Source organism: Lepisma saccharinum, chromosome 21, assembly GCF_977018435.1.
Source record: "Lepisma saccharinum chromosome 21, izLepSacc3.1, whole genome shotgun sequence".
Classification (NCBI taxonomy): Eukaryota; Metazoa; Arthropoda; class Insecta; order Zygentoma; family Lepismatidae; genus Lepisma; species Lepisma saccharinum.
This window is the reverse complement of record NC_139249.1, coordinates 57,956,085-57,983,812: the sequence shown is the minus strand read 5'-3', so window position 1 is coordinate 57,983,812 and position 27,728 is coordinate 57,956,085. Positions and strand designations below refer to the sequence as shown.

General features: G+C 38.2%; 1 protein-coding gene across 1 annotated transcript; it reads right to left on the bottom strand.

The window, feature by feature from the left end:
- Positions 1-805: 805 nt before the first annotated feature.
- LOC146003956 (uncharacterized) lies at positions 806-27,728 on the bottom strand. Its single transcript, XM_083142475.1, has 2 exons — positions 26,728-27,728; positions 806-1,268 (listed from the first exon to the last, which is right to left on the bottom strand). Exon 1 carries the CDS (start codon positions 27,667-27,669, stop codon positions 26,734-26,736), a length of 936 nt encoding a protein of 311 aa, XP_082998601.1. The 5' UTR covers positions 27,670-27,728; the 3' UTR covers positions 806-1,268; positions 26,728-26,733.

Below are 27,728 nucleotides of genomic sequence, written 5' to 3'. Positions count from 1 at the left end.
TTGTCCGATCATCATGAAATTTTAGTTTGGCGCAAGCAGAAATGTTTTAAATACAATTCTTAATTTTAAAATTTGTTCAAAAATCTTCTTGTCAATTTAGCAAAACAACTTTTTCTCAGTATTGGTAGTCCTACAGATGCAATATTGGTCTTGTTTTGAAGCTCTTAGAAGCACCCCTTGCATTGACAGCCTGCAGTTTCCACGGTTTAACGGACGTCGCTGTGTGCCATGTTGCCACGTTCCCCATACAGCTTTACTCCGTTGAATAAAAATCTGTATAAAATCGGTTTCGGAATAAGAATTGAGAATGATAATGGATTTTGAAAACAGATGCAAAGAGCTTCAAAACAAGACAAATATTGTATCTGTAGGACTACCCAATGCTAAGAAAAAGTTATTTTGCAAAATTCACAAGAACGGATTTTGGACAAATTTTAAAATTAAGAATTGTGTTTAAAATCTTTCTGCCTGCGCCATATGAAAATTTCATCACGATCGGACAAGTTGTTTTTGATTTATAGAATTTCAAAGAGAAGAAATAGTTTGCAAAATTTAAAAAACTGCACTTTTTTGTTTTCGAGACAATAAAAAATATAAGGCAAACTCAAAAAAAAAATGGTTAGCATAGATTAACACAGAATTGTATAAGCAACTCATTTGATGTAACTAGTTCTTATGTAGGTCTACTGGTTAATTTCTAATTGTAGTCTAAACTCGAGACTCTATAATTTTTAATCCAATAGTAGTCACAAAGTGTAAAAATTCATAAATACACACACAAAAAAAACATGAGCATCAGATATTGACTTTTTTTATTGATTGCATGAATAGTTACCAGAAAGGTACACACAGGTATCCTCTCTCCGGACAACCTTCTCTCAATTTCTCAATACACAGTGTTAAATCAAAATAAAATATTAAATACAAAATATATTTCATTGACAAATACTTCTTTCTATACACACACATACACATGTGTGGAAGAGAAGCAAGTGTAAATCTTACTAGCACTAGTGATCTGGAAGAGAACACATCATATCTTCCACCATCATCCACATTGCATTTGAACAATGCATTTTGTAAAAGTTACAACTGGAAACTGTTTGTGCTGAATACAAGTACTGCCAACATCCTGCTTTCAACTTTTTATTACTTCCAAACCTACAGCATATTCAACTTTTAAGTGTTTTACTGTTTGTATGAATCTGGCAGTGTTCGAAGAATTTTTCAAGAGAAAAATGGAATCATGATGTAGAACTCTGCATTTCCTGAAAAGAGGATAAAATAAATTTGTAATGAACCATGACAAAGTAATTAGTACAACAAATTGTGCTTTTCATGCATTCACTGTATGTCATTGTTCTGCAACACACCACTCTTACCGGGTCGCTTCTGGTAGGAAAAACAAATTAACAACTAAATTGACTTGTTAGTCCTGGGATCCCATCCCATTCCTCACCAGAGCACTCAGAATCAAAGAATAGATTGACAGGGAACCAAAGAATATATTGACAGGCAAGAACTTACTGAATTTGCGATGCAGGGTGATTGCTGAAATTCTCAGAAATGGGCTCTACACATTTATTTACAAGACAAACAATACATTTATTTACAAGACAAACAATACATTTATTTACAAGACAAACAACATTATGTGCATAGTTTCTCTAATGTGAACCCAATGGTATGCTTTGTAACTCATGAGAGGCCACAGAAGTCCATAAGATCACTCTCTCTCTCCGACTATCAGTTTCACACACTCTGACTCTCTCTGTCCTCTGTCAGAGAAGGCATATTTATTAGGGCTGAGCTGATACCAACATTTGCTGATACCGATACCTTAACCGATTCGAACCGATATCGATACTTGTATAATTTCAGTTTAAAATAACCAAGACTAGTTACAGAGTCACAAAACTCATCACATCACATTCTATTAATGATATCAAATACTCCCAAATTATTCTCATATAGCATTACATCACTTAAAATTTCCTGTGATATTTCATGTGAACTTTTTTTACCCCCAGAGGATGCAAAAAAAGTAGTAGTTTTGGAAAGGTTACAAGCATTGTTAAAATGTTGCATATACACTGAAAAAATCAGTGGATTATTATAAGTGTCCCTGCTTCATTTCATGTTGCCCAATTTCATTATATGTCTTTAAGGGGAGAGAAAGTTATAGCATGTAAAATGAAATTTATGTAGTGCATATAGCGTACAACTTGAACAAGGAATGCAAAAAAAATACAAATGTAAACAACATTCTTATCGTTTGAATTAATCTGGAGAGGGAGGAAAACAACGGAAAAATATACACAAATACAGATATACAGTAAAACTTCTCAAAAACTGACAGGCCTGGGGAAAAAATAAATGTCCGTTATTAAGAAGTGTCTGCTATTCAGTGTTGGATGTTAAGTATATTACAGTATTTCATTTCCAGTCCACAATTTAGGCAGGTCACTTTTGTTTCTTAAAATGTCACTGATCAACAGCAAACCACATGGCCATGTCTTGAACATTAAGTTTCTTTCTTGTAGACGTTGATGACTTCAACTTTTTTTCCTTTAAAGTCAGTCATTTGCGTTTCTGCAACATCGTAGCAGAAGTGATACACACTTCTCAAGATAACCACAATGAATACTGCCTACTGTCTGCACTTTTAAAATGAAATACTTTTGGTGTAACATGAAACAATGCATGCTAGTTCGAAATATTGGCCATTGTTGTGTCATATTCCAGAAATTGAGACAGTTTTCTTTCAGGCTGTCCGTTATTAAGAAGTTTCATTTGTGTTGGGGAGGTATTTTTCAGTATCTGCATCCGTTATTAAGAATGTCCGTTATTCTGAAGTAATATTGCCATTAAACCCCATGTATTTCTGCCGGGGAATTTAAAAATGACCGTAATTTAGAGGTGTCCGTTAGGAGAAGTTTTACTTTTACTGTATTTATTTCATGCTCAACAAGTCACTGCAGTGTCGGCATTGGGCAGCAGTCACAAATAAGGGTAGAACACAAGAAGAAAATCCAAAACCGTCCCTCCCACAGTGACATTCATCCCTTTCCTAGGAACTCCGGAATGAGCCTAGCATAATAATAATGCTGGTTTTGAAAATGTCATGTTTTGGACCCACGATTTTGCGAATAAGAATTGGCAAGGAATGGTTTATTTTATTTCCACATAGTGTTACATGCCTCCAATGTCACGTTTGGGTGCAGCACTTTCACTTTAGCCCTGCCTTTCATCTTGTCATCTTCTTCCCAGGAGGGTGCATCATTTTCGGAAACATACATGGAATTCTTGTGCAGTGGCACAACCAATCACAAAGGAAGGGTGAACAAACATTTGAAAAGGACAAATCTTGAAGTTTCTCTTGGCTGCTCTAGCCACTCAATATCTTTGGTACCAGATGGTATTGGCACAAAAATTTGAACCGATACTAGCCGATACCAATGTATTGGTATTGGCTCAGCCTTAATATTTATACCAACTTCCTCGTCGAGTGGGGGACTGAAAGTCCAAATTCTATTGGCTCTTTTGAACTCTTGAATTACCCATGGAAGAAATCCAACAACACAGAACTGTTTACAATTTTAAAATAACTAACCCTAATTAGGATGTGATCAATAATAAAAAAAACATTATTGGAAAATTAACAAGCCCAATAGAAATCTTAAACACAGAGTATAGTGTGGTTTGTGGAAGAGATGCACTTTATAAGGTTAAAGAGAGCCTTGAATCTTAAGTTTGCCCAGAATACAAGTTATCGTAGCAAGTGCCTTTTAGGATACATACCATATTATGGCGTACCAATGTGTGTGAAACTTCTGTTCCTAATGACATTGCTACCACCTTTCTCTAAGAGTTGTTTCGGATTCCAAATCTGCTAATGATATCGAGAAACAAAGCAGAAAGTCTTTCTTGTTCAGCAATATTGCATATATACATCCTGAGTCTTCGGAGGCAAAAAAGGAGCGATCACAGCTTGCTGAATTCGCAAGGACTGTCAACCATTTTTTTTAAGCTATCATTCGAATTCGGAATTCCAAAAAAAAAAAAAAATTTCGGGTCAAACTGGTCATCCGTGGTGTTACTTGCACACATTCACGACAATCCATTGGGTTCTGAAGCAAGGGTGGATTAAAGCGCTTGATGGCACAGTGTATGTGCACTATTGGAATGAAATGTAACAAATATTATGGTATTTTAAGATAAGCACAAGAACAGACTAAAGGGGGCCAAGCGGATGCTCATGGACAACAGCCTTACATGGGCATTAATTTTTCAGATATTGATAAATACTGATGGAATGAAACAAAGCAAACATGAAGCCATGGCCACATGACCAGGTAGCAGTTAGGGAGAACAGGAGGCAATTGCTATGTGCTTTGAAAGGTGGGGTGGGGTGAAACAATGGGGGAGATGAAAGAAGGCGTTGTTGAAAGTTTGGGGGAGATTTCTCCGGTGTAATCTGAGCACAGTCCTCATCCTTAGGTATTTTGTCCAAAGAAGTTCTTAACCTCAGTGTTCATCAATAAAGGGTGGGGAACAATCTCAGAGTGGTGACAGGAAGAGTTACAGAATTCCGTAAATATTTGGTCAAATATTGTTTGTTGCACTAAACAAGTTTTTGCATCATATTAATTGGTTGCTTTCACTGCGACATTTTCCACATTGTTGTTTTCTTTCATCTGGAAATTGCCACATGATCTGAACTGTATGTGTCACAGACATTTGTGCAAGTGTCCTCAATATGCGCATCAATATTTCTAAATAACCTGGCAAAATTTCGGGAAACATCCACGATCCGTAAGCCCATGAGTGCCTACACTTGTGGAAAGATGCAGGCAATGAAAATAACTTTAGGCAAATAACTCATCTTAAAGCTTGCTGTTTGGGTGACCACTTTTCTGTGAGGATCTTGCTTGGGAGGCAGGGGGTCCATCTTATACTGATAAATAATTTTCGCAGTTATAATGAAATATGGCAAACACTGCATCATGTTACGACACAATTGGTGATGTTGTACCTATGGAGGCTGGTGCTGCAAGATGTGGGAGTGGTCGAAAGATCGGAGCACACTGAAAATAACATTATACCAGAGATAGCGATAACTTAGGACAGGAGAAATATAACACTTTTTCTTAGTTTTGCCACTGTTCCAAAGTGAATCTTGTCTGAAATTTTATAGGTGGCACAAACAGTACCCTTGACCCTCTGTACCCACTAGAGAAAGTAAAATATCTTGTTTCATTTGTAGAGATTTTGTTGTTAATGAACATTTTCAGTTGAATTTCGCTCACGGAAATGTGTTATTATGAAGTAAAGTAAGTCTGTTGCCTTAGCGACTTAATTCGACATGTAGCAGAACAGCCCCAAGGCTTCTAGCAAGTGAATATAGCACCCAAAACGACTTTCCACAACAGCAGCTATAATTTTATGTAGTTAGGTTTGGTACTGATAGTTATTTTCGGCATGTTTTTTCACTATTATAGTCTACATACAAACAGTTTTTACTAACAAAAAGCAGCAAAAGTACTCCGAAATTGCAGGCTTTTACTTACGTGGGCCATTCATTGGGATCAAATATCTTTGTTACTTGTGCTTGCCTTACGCTGGAACCATTTTTACATTACTTAAAACATTGAAATCGGTTGATGAAATAAATTCAACATAATTCTCGAGGGGGTACAGTGGGTAAACGGCCCTGCCATCAGTCAGTGGTTAGGCCTTGGCTCTCAAGGGCTCTTGCACCATCGGTTATGCTACGTTAATATTCAAAAGTCAGGGTGGTATGGAGAAAATTAGGAGGTGGGTGGGTTTCACTCACTCTAGCTTAAGCTACACAGGTCATTACATGTCAAATCAAGCAATTTTAAAATAATTGGTTGCATGACAATTTTAGAAAAAAATCATTTTTAGTACATACGTTTGTCCATGTTTCTAGATATCAAAACCAATGTTCAAAAGAAATTATTGTCTTTACTTCTCCTGGGGCAGCCATTTTTCCAACATGGCGCATGGCTTTTCTTGCTCATGTAGCACTTTTCAGAAACCTTAATATCTCAAAAAACATTAGAGCTAGAGTCCTGAAACAAAATTCATTTTGTAGCTAATGAAGTATACTTTCTATGATATTCAAGTATGTTTTGCTTAAAATTGCATCGTAAGTACGAAAATTATGGTGGAATTTGGGGTAACAATAGTTAAAAATAACATATTGGTTACGTGCGTGTTACTCACTATCCATAAACAAAAATACGTTAGAGCATTCAAATTGGTCTACTTACGCAAGTGAGTATGTATTCTTACGTGGACGACGTTTCGGAAGCTTTACTGCTTCCTTCCTCAGGTTGTCGTTTTCAGCTCGGAATATCAAGCCATGTCAGAGAAGTGTCATGTAAGGATACTGGGTAAAAGGTTCGGGTTAAAAACGCTTCATAGTGCTTGACCTATACAGAATTAAAACCACTTTGCTAAAAACCCCTTAAAACTCACAATAAAACATGTAAAACCACCGCTACGGTAAACTGGAGTGGCCGTTGAGAGCCTAAACTCCCTGTCAAGGTGAAGCGAGCGGGCAGATGGCACCGCGCAGTGGAGTGGTACTTCCCCTCCCACGATAGATCCCTCCCCTCTCTTTTTTTTTTCCTTCCCCTCGTCACCAATCCAAGGAAAATTCCCGTTCCACCTCGGCTGCTTTCCTTACTTCCGATGTGACATGGAAGCCCATCGGGGCCCTTTTATTATTCAAATTGTCCCACTTTTTAAAAAAGCTAATCCATACGTCATCTAAATTGCCCTCGTCCCGGTTCAGTTTATTTCTGTGTCCCGCGCATATCAATGCCGTTTCGTACACGTTCCTATCCAATTTACTATTACTTTTTTTGATAACCTCTCTTTTTATTATTCTATGCCCACTGTTTATTATATGCTCTGCAAGCCCCGTTTTCGGATCGCTTTCTTTGATGTTCTTATCATGTTCGCCCCATCTAATACGCATGCTCCGGCCGGTTTGTCCAATATATTCCATCCCGCAATTGCATTCAATTCTATACACCCCTTTTTGTTCATCAGGGTTATCTCGAATTTTTACCCCCCTCTTATAATCCGTGAAATGCTTTTCAATACTTCTAGGTGCTCTCGTCCCGCATTTCACACCATACTTTTTCACTGTTTTTTCAATTTTCTCAGTGAGCCCTTTACAGTACGGTATCCCAACATAGTTAACTTTACTATCCAACCCTCCCTCCTCTTTTTCCTCCTTTTCTAATCTGCTATCAGAATCGGGGTTCCCCTTTAAAATATTCTTCCTTGCTCTCCTAGCTAACACGTTCATTTCATATTCGGAAAATCCATTCTTCATTCCTACCTCTATTATCCACGATATTTCTTTTTCTTTTTCTACGGCATTATTGCATAACCTCTCAGCCCTTATGAAAAAGTTTAAATAAACATTCCATTTGACCCTACTTGAATGTTCCGATGCCTTATTAATATAAAGACTGCCTGCCAGGGGTTTGTGAAACACCCCTGTCTTTATCCCCTTTTCAGTTTTAGTAATACTTAGGTCCAGGTAGTTGATATTACCTTCCACCGAATTCTCCCTAGTGAAGCTTATTCTGTCCTCTTGTTTTCCTAACTCCACAAAAAGGGTGTTAAGATCTTTTTCTTTTCCAACTACAAGGATATCGTCCACATACCTACAGTAATATTTTATGTCTACTCCCACCCTTTCCATAACCGCTTTTTCTAAGTAATGCAAGAAAAGGTTTGCCGCAAAACCCGATATCGGGTTGCCCATCGCTAACCCTTCTTTCTGTCGAAAAATCGTATCGTTTACGCGGAAATAATTGTACCCGGTTACAAGAAAAAACCACCTGACATATTCCCATGCTACCAATATATCCACGCCATGGTCTAGTAGCCATCTTTGAAGGCAGTCACCGGCTTTCTCTCTCGGTACACTAGGGTACAAATTTGTTACATCAAAACTGCTAATTTGGTCATCCCTCCCGATTTCTAAATTTTCAATTGACTTTTTTACCTCAAAGGAGTTTTTAACGCTATACTGGGTGTTAACATTAATCTTCTTCATTCTTTTAATTAATTCCTTTGCCAACCCATAACCTGGGTGTTCATAGGTGGGGATTATTGGTCTAAGTGGGATCAGTGCCTTGTGCGTTTTTGGAATGCCGAATGCTGTGGGGATATTCCCCTCCTTCACTTCTTTAATGAGCTTCTTCTTTTCCCCGCTGCCTAAGGTTATGCTGGTTTCTATCCCACGTCTAATCTCATTTCTAATTTTACTAATTGGGTTCCCATTAACCATTTCGAAATCATTATTTAGAAAGCATTCTTCTAACTTACTTTGATATACGCCTTTTTCTATTACTACCATCTTATTTTCTTTGTCAGATCGAATGAGATACACATTATTATCTTTGGCCCATTTTTTCACAGTGTTTAAATCATCCCTAATTCTCCGGTCATTTTTCTCTTTATGCGTTCTATTCCCACCCCTGGAAACACACCCTCTCTTAATTTGACTCAACATGTATTCATCAATAATCTCACTTACACCCTGCCTGACTTTGGACTTATCTTCTTTCTCATCTAACTTCCCGATAATTTCCTCCGTGGCGATAACAACTTCCTCTTTCACAAACCGTTCGTTCTTTACAGCGAATTTATGCCCCCTGCTCAACATATCACCCAAAGCTTTTGGGGGGTTTAATTTTGTCAGATTTAAAAAGTTTTCGCCCATACTATCGATATTACCCTCACATATTTTAGTTTTATTAGTCTGCTTACCGATGCCTAATTTTACAGTTTTTCTCCTTATGGTTTCTAAATCTTTAATTTTTGCATTTTCGATGGTTCTAAAATGCCGCTCTTCGATGCGCCTCCATGTCAAATCGTCGAGTTTTTTCCCTATCTCCAAATGTAAATTATAACATTCATAGTTCAGTCTATCCACCTGCCCGTAAGCCTCCCTTATGCATTTCCCTAACATTTTATGTTGCAATTCTACTTTTTGTGACCGACAGTTATTGCTTAAAGGTTGATATCCCCATTTTAAAAATCCTGGCAAAACCCCCATCCTCTTACATTGTTTAAGAAAGCCTATCCTAATCAAGGTTTTATTAAGTCTTATCCTCAATTTCTCGAATGCACGCACTTTTCTCCCCGTATCGGAGGTCAATAACATATTGGTTACGTGTTTGTTACTCACTATCCATAAACAAAAATACGTTAGAGCATTCAAATTGGTCTACTTACGCAAGTGAGTATGTATTCTTACGTGGACGACGTTTTGGAAGCTTTACTGCTTCCTTCCTCAGGTTGTCGTTTTCAGCTCGGAATATCAAGCCATGTCAGAGAAGTGTCATGTAAGGATACTGGGTAAAAGGTTCGGGTTAAAAACGCTTCATAGTGCTTGACCTATACAGAATTAAAACCACTTTGCTAAAAACCCCTTAAAACTCACAATAAAACATGTAAAACCACCGCTACGGTAAACTGGAGTGGCCGTTGAGAGCCTAAACTCCCTGTCAAGGTGAAGCGAGCGGGCAGATGGCACCGCGCAGCGGAGTGGTACTTCCCCTCCCACGATAGATCCCTCCCCTCTCTTTTTTTTTCCTTCCCCTCGTCACCAATCCAAGGAAAATTCCCGTTCCACCTCGGCTGCTTTCCTTACTTCCGATGTGACATGGAAGCCCATCGGGGCCCTTTTATTATTCAAATTGTCCCACTTTTTAAAAAAGCTAATCCATACGTCATCTAAATTGCCCTCGTCCCGGTTCAGTTTATTTCTGTGTCCCGCGCATATCAATGCCGTTTCGTACACGTTCCTATCCAATTTACTATTACTTTTTTTGATAACCTCTCTTTTTATTATTCTATGCCCACTGTTTATTATATGCTCTGCAAGCCCCGTTTTCGGATCGCTTTCTTTGATGTTCTTATCATGTTCGCCCCATCTAATACGCATGCTCCGGAAGGTTTGTCCAATATATTCCATCCCGCAATTGCATTCAATTCTATACACCCCTTTTTGTTCATCAGGGTTATCTCGAATTTTTACCCCCCTCTTATAATCCGTGAAATGCTTTTCAATACTTCTAGGTGCTCTCGTCCCGCATTTCACACCATACTTTTTCACTGTTTTTTCAATTTTCTCAGTGAGCCCTTTACAGTACGGTATCCCAACATAGTTAACTTTACTATCCAACCCTCCCTCCTCTTTTTCCTCCTTTTCTAATCTGCTATCAGAATCGGGGTTCCCCTTTAAAATATTCTTCCTTGCTCTCCTAGCTAACACGTTCATTTCATATTCGGAAAATCCATTCTTCATTCCTACCTCTATTATCCACGATATTTCTTTTTCTTTTTCTACGGCATTATTGCATAACCTCTCAGCCCTTATGAAAAAGTTTAAATAAACATTCCATTTGACCCTACTTGAATGTTCCGATGCCTTATTAATATAAAGACTGCCTGCCAGGGGTTTGTGAAACACCCCTGTCTTTATCCCCTTTTCAGTTTCCCGCGCATATCAGTGCCGTTTCGTACACGTTCCTATCCAATTTACTATTACTTTTTTTGATAACCTCTCTTTTTATTATTCTATGCCCACTGTTTATTATATGCTCTGCAAGCCCCGTTTTCGGATCGCTTTCTTTGATGTTCTTATCATGTTCGCCCCATCTAATACGCATGCTCCGGCCGGTTTGTCCAATATATTCCATCCCGCAATTGCATTCAATTCTATACACCCCTTTTTGTTCATCAGGGTTATCTCGAATTTTTACCCCCCTCTTATAATCCGTGAAATGCTTTTCAATACTTCTAGGTGCTCTCGTCCCGCATTTCACACCATACTTTTTCACTGTTTTTTCAATTTTCTCAGTGAGCCCTTTACAGTACGGTATCCCAACATAGTTAACTTTACTATCCAACCCTCCCTCCTCTTTTTCCTCCTTTTCTAATCTGCTATCAGAATCGGGGTTCCCCTTTAAAATATTCTTCCTTGCTCTCCTAGCTAACACGTTCATTTCATATTCGGAAAATCCATTCTTCATTCCTACCTCTATTATCCACGATATTTCTTTTTCTTTTTCTACGGCATTATTGCATAACCTCTCAGCCCTTATGAAAAAGTTTAAATAAACATTCGATTTGACCCTACTTGAATGTTCCGATGCCTTATTAATATAAAGACTGCCTGCCAGGGGTTTGTGAAACACCCCTGTCTTTATCCCCTTTTCAGTTTCCCGCGCATATCAATGCCGTTTCGTACACGTTCCTATCCAATTTACTATTACTTTTTTTGATAACCTCTCTTTTTATTATTCTATGCCCACTGTTTATTATATGCTCTGCAAGCCCCGTTTTCGGATCGCTTTCTTTGATGTTCTTATCATGTTCGCCCCATCTAATACGCATGCTCCGGCCGGTTTGTCCAATATATTCCATCCCGCAATTGCATTCAATTCTATACACCCCTTTTTGTTCATCAGGGTTATCCCGAATTTTTACCCCCCTCTTATAATCCGTGAAATGCTTTTCAATACTTCTAGGTGCTCTCGTCCCGCATTTCACACCATACTTTTTCACTGTTTTTTCAATTTTCTCAGTGAGCCCTTTACAGTACGGTATCCCAACATAGTTAACTTTACTATCCAACCCTCCCTCCTCTTTTTCCTCCTTTTCTAATCTGCTATCAGAATCGGGGTTCCCCTTTAAAATATTCTTCCTTGCTCTCCTAGCTAACACGTTCATTTCATATTCGGAAAATCCATTCTTCATTCCTACCTCTATTATCCACGATATTTCTTTTTCTTTTTCTACGGCATTATTGCATAACCTCTCAGCCCTTATGAAAAAGTTTAAATAAACATTCGATTTGACCCTACTTGAAAAAGAGAGGGGAGGGATCTATTGTGGGAGGGGAAGTACCACTCCGCTGCGCGGTGCCATCTGCCCGCTCGCTTCACCTTGACAGGGAGTTTAGGCTCTCAACGGCCACTCCAGTTTACCGTAGCGGTGGTTTTACATGTTTTATTGTGAGTTTTAAGGGGTTTTTAGCAAAGTGGTTTTAATTCTGTATAGGTCAAGCACTATGAAGCGTTTTTAACCCGAACCTTTTACCCAGTATCCTTACATGACACTTCTCTGACATGGCTTGATATTCCGAGCTGAAAACGACAACCTGAGGAAGGAAGCAGTAAAGCTTCCAAAACGTCGTCCACGTAAGAATACATACTCACTTGCGTAAGTAGACCAATTTGAATGCTCTAACGTATTTTTGTTTATGGATAGTGAGTAACACGCACGTAACCAATATGTTATTGACCTCCGATACGGGGAGAAAAGTGCGTGCATTCGAGAAGTTGAGGATAAGACTTAATAAAACCTTGATTAGGATAGGCTTTCTTAAACAATGTAAGAGGATGGGGGTTTTGCCAGGATTTTTAAAATGGGGATATCAACCTTTAAGCAATAACTGTCGGTCACAAAAAGTAGAATTGCAACATAAAATGTTAGGGAAATGCATAAGGGAGGCTTACGGGCAGGTGGATAGACTGAACTATGAATGTTATAATTTACATTTGGAGATAGGGAAAAAACTCGACGATTTGACATGGAGGCGCATCGAAGAGCGGCATTTTAGAACCATCGAAAATGCAAAAATTAAAGATTTAGAAACCATAAGGAGAAAAACTGTAAAATTAGGCACCGGTAAGCAGACTAATAAAACTAAAATATGTGAGGGTAATATCGATAGTATGGGCGAAAACTTTTTAAATCTGACAAAATTAAACCCCCCAAAAGCTTTGGGTGATATGTTGAGCAGGGGGCATAAATTCGCTGTAAAGAACGAACGGTTTGTGAAAGAGGAGGTTGTTATCGCCACGGAGGAAATTATCGGGAAGTTAGATGAGAAAGAAGATAAGTCCAAAGTCAGGCAGGGTGTAAGTGAGATTATTGATGAATACATGTTGAGTCAAATTAAGAGAGGGTGTGTTTCCAGGGGTGGGAATAGAACGCATAAAGAGAAAAATGACCGGAGAATTAGGGATGATTTAAACACTGTGAAAAAATGGGCCAAAGATAATAATGTGTATCTCATTCGATCTGACAAAGAAAATAAGATGGTAGTAATAGAAAAAGGCGTATATCAAAGTAAGTTAGAAGAATGCTTTCTAAATAATGATTTCGAAATGGTTAATGGGAACCCAATTAGTAAAATTAGAAATGAGATTAGACGTGGGATAGAAACCAGCATAACCTTAGGCAGTGGGGAAAAGAAGAAGCTCATTAAAGAAGTGAAGGAGGGGAATATCCCCACAGCATTCGGCATTCCAAAAACGCACAAGGCACTGATCCCACTTAGACCAATAATCCCCACCTATGAACACCCAGGTTATGGGTTGGCAAAGGAATTAATTAAAAGAATGAAGAAGATTAATGTTAACACCCAGTATAGCGTTAAAAACTCCTTTGAGGTAAAAAAGTCAATTGAAAATTTAGAAATCGGGAGGGATGACCAAATTAGCAGTTTTGATGTAACAAATTTGTACCCTAGTGTACCGAGAGAGAAAGCCGGTGACTGCCTTCAAAGATGGCTACTAGACCATGGCGTGGATATATTGGTAGCATGGGAATATGTCAGGTGGTTTTTTCTTGTAACCGGGTACAATTATTTCCGCGTAAACGATACGATTTTTCGACAGAAAGAAGGGTTAGCGATGGGCAACCCGATATCGGGTTTTGCGGCAAACCTTTTCTTGCATTACTTAGAAAAAGCGGTTATGGAAAGGGTGGGAGTAGACATAAAATATTACTGTAGGTATGTGGACGATATCCTTGTAGTTGGAAAAGAAAAAGATCTTAACACCCTTTTTGTGGAGTTAGGAAAACAAGAGGACAGAATAAGCTTCACTAGGGAGAATTCGGTGGAAGGTAATATCAACTACCTGGACCTAAGTATTACTAAAACTGAAAAGGGGATAAAGACAGGGGTGTTTCACAAACCCCTGGCAGGCAGTCTTTATATTAATAAGGCATCGGAACATTCAAGTAGGGTCAAATCGAATGTTTATTTAAACTTTTTCATAAGGGCTGAGAGGTTATGCAATAATGCCGTAGAAAAAGAAAAAGAAATATCGTGGATAATAGAGGTAGGAATGAAGAATGGATTTTCCGAATATGAAATGAACGTGTTAGCTAGGAGAGCAAGGAAGAATATTTTAAAGGGGAACCCCGATTCTGATAGCAGATTAGAAAAGGAGGAAAAAGAGGAGGGAGGGTTGGATAGTAAAGTTAACTATGTTGGGATACCGTACTGTAAAGGGCTCACTGAGAAAATTGAAAAAACAGTGAAAAAGTATGGTGTGAAATGCGGGACGAGAGCACCTAGAAGTATTGAAAAGCATTTCACGGATTATAAGAGGGGGGTAAAAATTCGAGATAACCCTGATGAACAAAAAGGGGTGTATAGAATTGAATGCAATTGCGGGATGGAATATATTGGACAAACCGGCCGGAGCATGCGTATTAGATGGGGCGAACATGATAAGAACATCAAAGAAAGCGATCCGAAAACGGGGCTTGCAGAGCATATAATAAACAGTGGGCATAGAATAATAAAAAGAGAGGTTATCAAAAAAAGTAATAGTAAATTGGATAGGAACGTGTACGAAACGGCATTGATATGCGCGGGACACAGAAATAAACTGAACCGGGACGAGGGCAATTTAGATGACGTATGGATTAGCTTTTTTAAAAAGTGGGACAATTTGAATAATAAAAGGGCCCCGATGGGCTTCCATGTCACATCGGAAGTAAGGAAAGCAGCCGAGGTGGAACGGGAATTTTCCTTGGATTGGTGACGAGGGGAAGGAAAAAAAAAAGAGAGGGGAGGGATCTATCGTGGGAGGGGAAGTACCACTCCGCTGCACGGTGCCATCTGCCCGCTCGCTTCACCTTGACAGGGAGTTTAGGCTCTCAACGGCCACTCCAGTTTACCGTAGCGGTGGTTTTACATGTTTTATTGTGAGTTTTAAGGGGTTTTTAGCAAAGTGGTTTTAATTCTGTATAGGTCAAGCACTATGAAGCGTTTTTAACCCGAACCTTTTACCCAGTATCCTTACATGACACTTCTCTGACATGGCTTGATATTCCGAGCTGAAAACGACAACCTGAGGAAGGAAGCAGTAAAGCTTCCAAAACGTCGTCCACGTAAGAATACATACTCACTTGCGTAAGTAGACCAATTTGAATGCTCTAACGTATTTTTGTTTATGGATAGTGAGTAACACGCACGTAACCAATATGTTATTGACCTCCGATACGGGGAGAAAAGTGCGTGCATTCGAGAAGTTGAGGATAAGACTTAATAAAACCTTGATTAGGATAGGCTTTCTTAAACAATGTAAGAGGATGGGGGTTTTGCCAGGATTTTTAAAATGGGGATATCAACCTTTAAGCAATAACTGTCGGTCACAAAAAGTAGAATTGCAACATAAAATGTTAGGGAAATGCATAAGGGAGGCTTACGGGCAGGTGGATAGACTGAACTATGAATGTTATAATTTACATTTGGAGATAGGGAAAAAACTCGACGATTTGACATGGAGGCGCATCGAAGAGCGGCATTTTAGAACCATCGAAAATGCAAAAATTAAAGATTTAGAAACCATAAGGAGAAAAACTGTAAAATTAGGCACCGGTAAGCAGACTAATAAAACTAAAATATGTGAGGGTAATATCGATAGTATGGGCGAAAACTTTTTAAATCTGACAAAATTAAACCCCCCAAAAGCTTTGGGTGATATGTTGAGCAGGGGGCATAAATTCGCTGTAAAGAACGAACGGTTTGTGAAAGAGGAGGTTGTTATCGCCACGGAGGAAATTATCGGGAAGTTAGATGAGAAAGAAGATAAGTCCAAAGTCAGGCAGGGTGTAAGTGAGATTATTGATGAATACATGTTGAGTCAAATTAAGAGAGGGTGTGTTTCCAGGGGTGGGAATAGAACGCATAAAGAGAAAAATGACCGGAGAATTAGGGATGATTTAAACACTGTGAAAAAATGGGCCAAAGATAATAATGTGTATCTCATTCGATCTGACAAAGAAAATAAGATGGTAGTAATAGAAAAAGGCGTATATCAAAGTAAGTTAGAAGAATGCTTTCTAAATAATGATTTCGAAATGGTTAATGGGAACCCAATTAGTAAAATTAGAAATGAGATTAGACGTGGGATAGAAACCAGCATAACCTTAGGCAGTGGGGAAAAGAAGAAGCTCATTAAAGAAGTGAAGGAGGGGAATATCCCCACAGCATTCGGCATTCCAAAAACGCACAAGGCACTGATCCCACTTAGACCAATAATCCCCACCTATGAACACCCAGGTTATGGGTTGGCAAAGGAATTAATTAAAAGAATGAAGAAGATTAATGTTAACACCCAGTATAGCGTTAAAAACTCCTTTGAGGTAAAAAAGTCAATTGAAAATTTAGAAATCGGGAGGGATGACCAAATTAGCAGTTTTGATGTAACAAATTTGTACCCTAGTGTACCGAGAGAGAAAGCCGGTGACTGCCTTCAAAGATGGCTACTAGACCATGGCGTGGATATATTGGTAGCATGGGAATATGTCAGGTGGTTTTTTCTTGTAACCGGGTACAATTATTTCCGCGTAAACGATACGATTTTTCGACAGAAAGAAGGGTTAGCGATGGGCAACCCGATATCGGGTTTTGCGGCAAACCTTTTCTTGCATTACTTAGAAAAAGCGGTTATGGAAAGGGTGGGAGTAGACATAAAATATTACTGTAGGTATGTGGACGATATCCTTGTAGTTGGAAAAGAAAAAGATCTTAACACCCTTTTTGTGGAGTTAGGAAAACAAGAGGACAGAATAAGCTTCACTAGGGAGAATTCGGTGGAAGGTAATATCAACTACCTGGACCTAAGTATTACTAAAACTGAAAAGGGGATAAAGACAGGGGTGTTTCACAAACCCCTGGCAGGCAGTCTTTATATTAATAAGGCATCGGAACATTCAAGTAGGGTCAAATCGAATGTTTATTTAAACTTTTTCATAAGGGCTGAGAGGTTATGCAATAATGCCGTAGAAAAAGAAAAAGAAATATCGTGGATAATAGAGGTAGGAATGAAGAATGGATTTTCCGAATATGAAATGAACGTGTTAGCTAGGAGAGCAAGGAAGAATATTTTAAAGGGGAACCCCGATTCTGATAGCAGATTAGAAAAGGAGGAAAAAGAGGAGGGAGGGTTGGATAGTAAAGTTAACTATGTTGGGATACCGTACTGTAAAGGGCTCACTGAGAAAATTGAAAAAACAGTGAAAAAGTATGGTGTGAAATGCGGGACGAGAGCACCTAGAAGTATTGAAAAGCATTTCACGGATTATAAGAGGGGGGTAAAAATTCGAGATAACCCTGATGAACAAAAAGGGGTGTATAGAATTGAATGCAATTGCGGGATGGAATATATTGGACAAACCGGCCGGAGCATGCGTATTAGATGGGGCGAACATGATAAGAACATCAAAGAAAGCGATCCGAAAACGGGGCTTGCAGAGCATATAATAAACAGTGGGCATAGAATAATAAAAAGAGAGGTTATCAAAAAAAGTAATAGTAAATTGGATAGGAACGTGTACGAAACGGCATTGATATGCGCGGGACACAGAAATAAACTGAACCGGGACGAGGGCAATTTAGATGACGTATGGATTAGCTTTTTTAAAAAGTGGGACAATTTGAATAATAAAAGGGCCCCGATGGGCTTCCATGTCACATCGGAAGTAAGGAAAGCAGCCGAGGTGGAACGGGAATTTTCCTTGGATTGGTGACGAGGGGAAGGAAAAAAAAAAGAGAGGGGAGGGATCTATCGTGGGAGGGGAAGTACCACTCCGCTGCACGGTGCCATCTGCCCGCTCGCTTCACCTTGACAGGGAGTTTAGGCTCTCAACGGCCACTCCAGTTTACCGTAGCGGTGGTTTTACATGTTTTATTGTGAGTTTTAAGGGGTTTTTAGCAAAGTGGTTTTAATTCTGTATAGGTCAAGCACTATGAAGCGTTTTTAACCCGAACCTTTTACCCAGTATCCTTACATGACACTTCTCTGACATGGCTTGATATTCCGAGCTGAAAACAACAACCTGAGGAAGGAAGCAGTAAAGCTTCCGAAACGTCGTCCACGTAAGAATACATACTCACTTGCGTAAGTAGACCAATTTGAATGCTCTAACGTATTTTTGTTAATAGTTAAAAAATTGCATTTTTAAGCCTGATTTTTTCAATGAAGGAGAAATATGAATGAAGGCTTGATAATTTTTTTGGATGTGTAGACCTGCCTGCAGGGTGTCTGTAAATAAAATATCAGTGCTTAGAAATGCAACTCTTTTTTACACCATGGGCTCAAACATGGCCATTCATTGAATTTTGACAGTTTTCGGGGTTAAATATCTCAGATGTGTCCTCTTGAAAAATTCTGAAATTTGGCAGAAAATAAGCCCTGCATGAACCTAACTCAACAGTAAAAATCTCACCTTTTAGATTGATTGATTGACTTTATTTTACTTCGCATTTTGTGCCTCTTGGCTAATTTCCGAAGATGGGGATGAGTGATGAAACTGATGAATGGACATTCACAAACAACCAAGCCCGAGCGGGATTCGAACCTGGGACCGTTGTCAACTTTTAGATTCAACTCATTTTGGTCAATATGAGGTAACGTATGCCACCTATTTCTGGCGTTGCAAAGTAAGGTTAAACTACATCCATACTTAGAATAATGAAATCTTTTCTTTTTCTTTTTTAAATTTGTGTTAAATAAAGACTCAGAAAATATAGCAACATAAGGTTTTAATACTTGAATTACCAGAAATTTAAATTACATGGTATGACAATTGAAAATCTGTGAAATCTCATTGCAAAAGGTTTGATTTTTAGGTACCCATGACCAATTGGTATTGTCAGCTCCAGTTTCCTATTCATTCTCTTTGTCAGATCAGGCAGAATTCTTTGTTCTTTCACTAGGTTCCCAAGTAAATTATCAGAAACCTTCAGTTCATCACATATATATATTTTCTTGACCAGTGGTAGCAATCAAACTGATGATTCCGACCTTTTCAGCATTAGTTTTCGCTAATTTACATTTTTCTTCTTATAATGTCCATTATACAGATTGCACTGGCCACGCAAAGGATTGTCACATTTGCCTTACTTTTCTTCAGTTCTAATACTTTGTAAAAAGCAACTTTCCAGTTTCCTTTGCACTCCTTGTATGATGTTAATAGTTTTTTCGAGCAAGAGCACTTTATTGTTTTTCTGCAATCAGCCTCCTCAGTTTTGAAACAGGAGATACATCAAAAACAGAACAGACTTCATCCATTTCCTTTAGTTTTTCTTGTGTTGGCACAAAGACAAATTCCATTCTCCAGATATGAAAATTTTACTCCAACATGTCAGGCATATTGATTTAACTGGTATAAGGCTTACTTGACACTTTTTTGTCTTACCATATGATGTACATTGATTTAAAAAATTCCCTTACTTAACTTTATCTTTAAGTGGTACTCTGAAGATCACAACATACTTTACCATATAAAAAAAATATTTTCAATGTTATTTGCATATTGTCTCTAAGCCATCTACCTGTGGTCTTGACCTAAGAAGTATTTTATCATTTTCACCGAGTTCGTTAAGATTAATTAGGTCTTTGGTAACCTTACCAAAAGTGTAAGTGTACTTATGACAGCCTCTCCAGTTTCAAGTTCTACAGAACACTCCATTTCCAGTCTCAGATAACAAACATTCACAAGTCATTACTCTCAGCACATTAGGCAAAGGAAGAATGACAGCAGAGATTGTACATGCACAGATCAATTCCAGACTTGCCTCACATATCAAAACATCTCAATCTTTTGCTGTGCATGATTCACAACTACTTTAACAAATGTATTTTATTGAAAGAAAAAAAAAAGGAAAATAAAGGAGACAAAAAATAATGGTAACACTTTACTATACCGGAGACGGATTTCTTCAAATTTACAGGAGAAAGTACTTACGCAAATCATTTTCTGTAGCATTGTTGATGTTCGGGAATGTAGTTTTGATTTATTTTAATGCGAATGCATATGGTTTTCTACGAAAATCTATTTCCGATGCGCTATTGCTGCTTTCCGCCAAGATGTTGTCCGTATATACTAAATTGAACGAAAGGAGTGCTAATGGAACCTAACCTAACAGGCCTAACCTAACCTAGTAGGCATACCTTGTCCCCATGATAGTTCGTGGGGCTATCGTGAATTTTTGGGCTAACGTCAATGATTTTTGGGGCTACCCGTGGATGGTTTGTGGGAAATAAGGAACAACAGTAAGTACTTGTTAATGTAAGAAATTGACATTATTTTCATTATAAATTAATTATTTCACCTAAAGAAATGTTCCGCAATGCAGAAGAGTATGTTAGCAATGTAAAAAATTGCAAAATAAATCATTGATAGGTGTCTCTGGTATAGTAAAGTAGTACCAAAATAATACATTCTACCAGCTTTGACCCTCCAAATAAGTAGTCTACTTTCAGTGGAGTGTCCACGGAGGGTTCGGTGGGGGTCATACCCCAATACCTTTGGCCTAGTATCCCATAAACAATTACATCAAAGGCAGGATAATGTGGCAAAAACAGGGCTTTATACTAAAAAAAAAAGTATATGGAACACCAATTCCCTTCGAAATACCTGGGCATGCCACTGCCTATCTTAAGCTGCATGTACTGCTACATTTAAAAAATGCCGGGAAGCTCATTTTTGGAGCTGCCAATACATACTGGTCATGGGTACCTAATAAATCAAACCTTTTGCAATGAGATTTCGCAGATTTTCAATTGTCATACATTGTAATTTCAATTTCTGGTAATTCAAGTATTAAAACTTTATGTTACTATATTTTCTGAGGCTTTATTTAACACAAATTTAAAACAGAAAAAAATTCATTATCCTAAGTATGGGTGTAGTTTAACCTTACTTTGCAATGTCAGAAATTAGGTGACATACGTTACCTCCGTATCGAACACATTTCTTCATTTTTACAGAAGGAACTACTTACGGAAATGAGTTTCTGTAGCATTTTCAAAGTTTGTGTAGGTATTCTCTTATATCGAGGAATCTATTTGACCGGGAATTCATGTATTTTTGAAGAAAAATATCTCTCCGACGCACAAATGCCGTTGCTTTAATTTGCTTCCTGCAAGTTAATCGGATGTTTTGTACGTTGGATGACGTAACCCCCTGTCAATGTTTCCAACCACCCCATTCTTTTGCAAGAAGATGAAAAAACGAAATATACATTCCTGATATTACTACGACCCCAAATTTTAACTATGTTTGCCTAACCTAACCTTACCATGAATGGCTTTTGGGGCTATGCGTGAATGGTTTGTGGGGCATTTTTCGGTTAAGAAGGTTGGAAACACTGCATACCCACTGATGATCCACGATGCTACTCAAGCTGTGCCCACCATATTGTGTGTTACGGAAGCGAAAAAAGAACAATAATTACTGTCAATCTGAAAAATTGAAATTATTTTCGTGAAAAAAGCAAAATGTCACCTTAAAGAATCTTTCGGAATGCAGAATAGGTAACTACGAATGTTAAAAATGACAAAATAAACTACTGAGAGGTGTTTGGTAGAGATTGAACAGGTAATCGTTACCTCATATTGACCAAAACGAGTTAAGATTTTTACTGTGAGTTAAGTTCTTTTGTGCCAAATTTCAGAATTTTTCAAGAGGACACATCTGAGATATTTAACCCCGAAAACTGTCAAAATTCAATGAACGGCCATGTTTGAGCCCATGCTGTAATAAAAAAGAGTTGCATTTCTAAGCACTGATATTTTATTTACAGACATCCTGCAGGCAGGTATACACATGAAAAAAAAATCGAGCCTTAAGACTAAGCTCCTTCATTGAAAAAATCGGGCTTAAAAATGCAATTTTTTAACTATTGTTACCCCAATTTCCACCATAATTTCCGTACTTACGATGCAATTTTAAGCAAAACATACTTGAATATCAGAGAAAGTATACTTCATTAGCTACAAAATGAATTTTGTTTCAGGACTCTAGCTCTAATGTTTTTTGAGATATTAAGGTTTCTGAAAAGTGCTACATGAGCAAGAAAAGCCATGCTCCATGTTGGAGAACTAAAGAATATATATATTTTTTGAACATTGGTTTTGATATCTAGAAACATGTAATAATGTATGTAGTAAAGATGATTTTTTTCTAAAACGGTCATGCAACCACCATTGGATGGTTTGGCATGGAATGAACCACACCTCTTTGGAAAGCAGTGTTCACCACTGGATTACATTAAGATATTTAACGTTGCAGGAAAGGGGCAAAGGAGGTAAGGCCCAAGTTCATCTTGTTTTATTGCGATTTCATCATGCTACGAAAGCAAATTTAACATGGTTCATTTTCGATTTACTTCTGTTATCACATACTTAGGAGATTTTATGGTAACGGTTCAGATTGTTTTATGATTTTTTTCAAATTTTCCTAGCAGGAAGATTAATTATAATAGAATTTTGTCAATCCTTAAAAAGTTATTTATGTTGAAAAAAATCAACTTAAAAATTACCTTACGCAAGCATGAGCACTTACCAGTGACTGTATCGTAGACTAGTGGTAATTAATGTAGAAGTAAATCAGAACCTTTGGAGAATGCATTTAGGGACTTCATTTTAATAATAACAAAACCAAACCTGGCCTGCCTAACCTAAGTCATGAAAACATATCTTGAACAAAATCTTAATTAATCGCTAAAACTCCACAGCATGTGTTAACAGAAGTAAATTGAAATTGAACCATGTTAAAATTGCATTTGCACCATGATGAAATCTCAATAAAACAAAATGAACTTGGGCCAAAATATTTTTTTCTGGTATGATAAGGTAAAAAAGGTAAAGTGCTCCCCTGTGCTTAGCACCATGCCATGAAGGCGTATAGGGGTAACGCCCCACACTTTCTTGATTGGGTCGTGAGTGGGAGTAATGTGATCAGCATCACGCCCCTAACCGCCTTTACCCCCCCCCCCCAGGGTTTCCCGCAGATACCCATGTCATTCGACGCTGGGTGGATGCCGGGGCCACTTCCGTTAGAAAAGTTACCAGATTTGAACCGGCCGGGGATCGAACCCGGTACCTTTAGCATGGTAGTCAGATGCGTTACCGACTGAGCCACCGCAGCCATTCTGGCATGATAAGGAATATTGTAATGAATTGTGTGTAAGAATTACAGAAATAATAAAGGAGCGAATTTACAATACCGGAAGTATCTCCAATTTGTTTGAAATTCGGCATACTCATTAATTTTGGCCTTCTAATCATAAATCTGCAGTTGAAATTTGGCGGTCACGTCTAAAATTGTAAAATAAGATGAAATAAGTGGGTCCGTCAACGAAGTAAACACCCTTGATTTATGAAGAAAACAACTATTTTTTGCTATGATTTGCGTTTCAAAACTATGTTTATGATGAACCTTAATTTTTACTATGCTTGCCTAACCTAACCTTACCGTGAATGGTTTGTGGGGCAAACATTTTTTCCACCTTATGCAAGATGCCATTTTCTCAAATGCAAACCAACGCTCCATGCAATGGGTAGCGAACTTCACTTGTTCACATCATCGAACATGGCTACCATAATAGTGTATCGACAATCATAGTGTTAATATGTTCATGTAATTTCGCAATTTCTGAAAGTGACCACCAATTTTTAACTGCAGATTCTTGATTACGAGGCCCAAATTAGTGAGTATGCGTATTTTCAAAGCAATCAGAGATACTTCCAGTATTGTAAATTTTGGTAACAGTTTCATAGATCGGAGACACAATAAAATCGGATATTTTGTGTATCGCATGGTTCGTACTTAACAATTGTGTATTGCAGAACATAGTTCAAGGTGCCATTATGCTTTTTACATGAAAACAAACACTTTTTCTACTAAAATAACGCATTTGTCTAAGTGCTACCGAATGCACGTAACGGTGCGATATCGCTTACCTTGCGAATGATATCGCTTCTATTGTTTTTGAATATCATTCGGCTCCGGTACCCTTTTCTACACCCTCGATTTTTCACACATTTCAAATATTCTTGTTACAAAAATTAGTTCTTCATAATAAACGATGTTTCTAAATAGCGCGGAAAGTAATTTTTTAGATTTTTAAAATTCCTTCTGTAACGTCAAAAAGGTTTTTCAGAACTTTATGATGGTGAATGATGCATTCATGTCACAGGCGCAAGTCTGAAGATTTCGGATCATCGATTTATGTCACAGGCGATTTATGTCTTTTTCTTCTTTTGATTGACTTGTACAATAGGAACATTTGCGATTGCGATATGTTATTTGTGTGATATATTGGCGGATTGGACATTTCAGACATTCGATTTCATTTATGCAACTTCAGAAATTGGAAATTATAATTTTTATTAAAATTTCAGTAACCACCAAACGTCTCTAATTCCCTTATTTTCGTATTTTTCACATTGATACTTACGTATTCTGCATTCCCAAGGGTTCTTCAAGTTCGCGTTTCGTTTTTTGCATGCAAATAATCTCAATTTTCGAAATATCGAGTATTTTTATTTTGTTCGCTTTCGCTTGCGTTACACGCAATATGGCGGAGAAATCTTGATTAGCGTAGTCCATGATCAGTGGTTATGCAGTGTTGCAACCTTCTTCATAGAAAAATACCTACTTTCGTGTTACTGATTTTGTATTTTTTACCAGGTTCGAAAACCCCACGAACCATGCACAGATAGACCCACGAACTATTCATAAATAGCCCCACGAACCATGCACGGCAAGGTTAGGTTAGGATCTGTTAGGTTACGCAAACATAGTTAAATTTGTTTTTCAAAATTAGAATTTTTTTCGGGTTCAAAAACCCCACGAACCATTCACAAATAGCCCCACAAACCATTCACGGATAGCCCCACGAACCATTCATAAATAGCCCCACGAATGATTCACGGTTAGCCCCACAAACCATTCATAAATAGCCCCACAAACCATTCACGGATAGCCCCACGAACCATTGATGGAAAGCCCCACGAATGATTCAGGGATAGCCCCACAAACCATTCATAAATAGCCCCATGAACCATTCACGGATAGCCCCACGAACCATTCATAAATAGCCCCACGAACCGTTGATGGATAGCCCCATGAACCATTCATGGATAGCCCCACGAACCATTCATAAATAGCCTTAGAGATACTGCGCGAAAGGGGGCTTATAACCCCCCATCAACCTTACATTGAGCAAGCCACTAATCCTGTCATGTTGTCGCAAGTTCGTAATCAGAAATGATGAACAGTAACTCACGTTTGTTTACGTTCTAGAACTGTTACACAGTTACAAAACCGCGTATTTGGAAACACTGACCGGTTGTTACGTCATGAAAGGCTCGCAAATATTTGGTTCACGTAGTAGACAGACATCAAGAGAACAGCTTTCGTGCATCGGAGTGACATTAATGTCGAAAATTACATGATTTACCGGTAAAAAATTTCAACTAGGTGAAAACAAACTTCCTAGACCTTCCTAAAGTATAAATAAACCCATTTCGGTAAGTACTTTCTCCTGTAAAATTGAAGAAATACGTTTTGGGGATACAAAAATTTTACTAATTTTTTTTTTGGCAACTGCATGCCGTAAAGAGAGGGTTGTTTTTTCTAAATGACTTGTGGGATGGGATAATTTGCGACTTCTAATTTTTATGATGGGAAGGGAGTGGAGGTTGGTATTCTGTGGAAAAGGACAACAAGGACTTTCAACGTAGGAGTTTCTTCATTTTTGGACTTACAAATTGAACTTCAACCCACAATTCAATACCTGGCCTTGGTAAAAAGAGGTAATTTACCTTCTTTGGTTTAATTTTAGCCTTCATTTTTTGTATCTTCATTTGTCAATTCGGAAAACAGTGAGAAATAGTGTTGGGGGGTAGGTGACTTCGGCCAATTTCTAACATGCCTTTAAAAGGGACTCTATAGATAAAGGCGGGTATCCGAAGCGGAGCGGAGGCGGGGCCGTGGTAGCGGGCGGCAAGTCAATTACCCTAGGGGCGGAGCCCGGAATCGGTGGGAAATTTTGACTCAACAATTTCAAACGACAAAATCGCAACTTTAAACGGCTGTACAGTTGTAAATACTTATTTCCGCGCTCCAATTATTTTTATTCACAAATAGGATAACATAACCTTCATAATGAAAAAAAATATTTCAAATTCGAGGGTGTAGAATAGGGTACCCAACCCTATCATTGTTTCAAACCTTCTTTACCGAAAAATACCTACTATCGTGTTCGTCACGTGTGCAAATTGTACATTATGCATGGGTAGCTGACGGATAGCCCCACGAACCATTTCCGTTAAGGTTAGGTTAGGCAAGCATAGATAAAAAAAAAAGGCATTGGAAACACTGACATGATTTCCTGGTCAAATAGATACCACGATGAAAGAAAATACCTCGACTAACGTTGGAAACCTTAGAGAAACTCATTTACATAAGTAGTTTCTTCTGTAAAAATGAAGAAATGTGTCTCCGATGTATGAAACTGTTATCGTAAATTTATACCAAAATAAAACCTAACCTTAAATTGTGACTTACCAAATTCTACTGGCCAGGATATTTTTCTGCAATTTGCATGAAAAGATTCTTGTATGCCTGAACTGAAGTCCTTCCATAAATCTGCCTCCACATGAACTCATTCATATACTCCTCCACATATTTAGACCCTAATACTCCCATTTTTCTAAAAAATCGCTTTGCTAATGACCAGTAGTAGTCAACCTTGTTGCTATAGACACTAAAGTCTGTATCTTCAAAATAGTGCATCACAGGTTTGTGAATATATGGAGAAACACCACCTAAAATAGAAAGACATTCGTAAGTTGTCCAGTTAGGAGTCCAAATTTCTGTTCCTGGTAGCACAAACTGTTCTATAAGGGGTATCAATGTACTTGGTGAGAGGTCATCCACAAAAAGGATAATACCTTTGTTAGTACAACTATCGACCATACCAAATATCCATTGTTCAGCCATCATCCCGTTATTATGATCCTTGTTGTCGACCGTTATCTCGTCAACTTGCACAACACAACCAAACCCACCGAGCTGAAAGTCGTCAGGACAATTAAGTATCTTCCACGAGCATATATCACGTAAGTATCTAAATAACCTGACAACAGTACCAGAGGCAAGTCCAAGGAAGTCACTAGAGGCCTGCACGGTGCCTTCACACGCCCACTGGTACATTAGTAAGAAAATCATTTCTAGCCGTAGATGCATATTCTCGAAAAATGTTCCTGATTTTACAGAGTACGTGGTCTTGCAACGAAAACATGACCACAAGTGGTCTTGCCTCCTTCCATTCCTATTCCTTACACGCAAAACCATAACTTTTTGTTTGCGCAATCTCCTTGTACATTTGCGGCATATCTTCATTCTTGCGAGTATTCCTTCTGCTTGCATGTCACGAAGATATTCCTTAGCATCTCGTCGAAAGAACTGCGACACTTCTAATCCACTATTGCACTCGGACAGTTTCATCTTCAGAAAACTATTGGAAATATATGAACAAAATCAACACTTCAATTCTTTTGCACAGA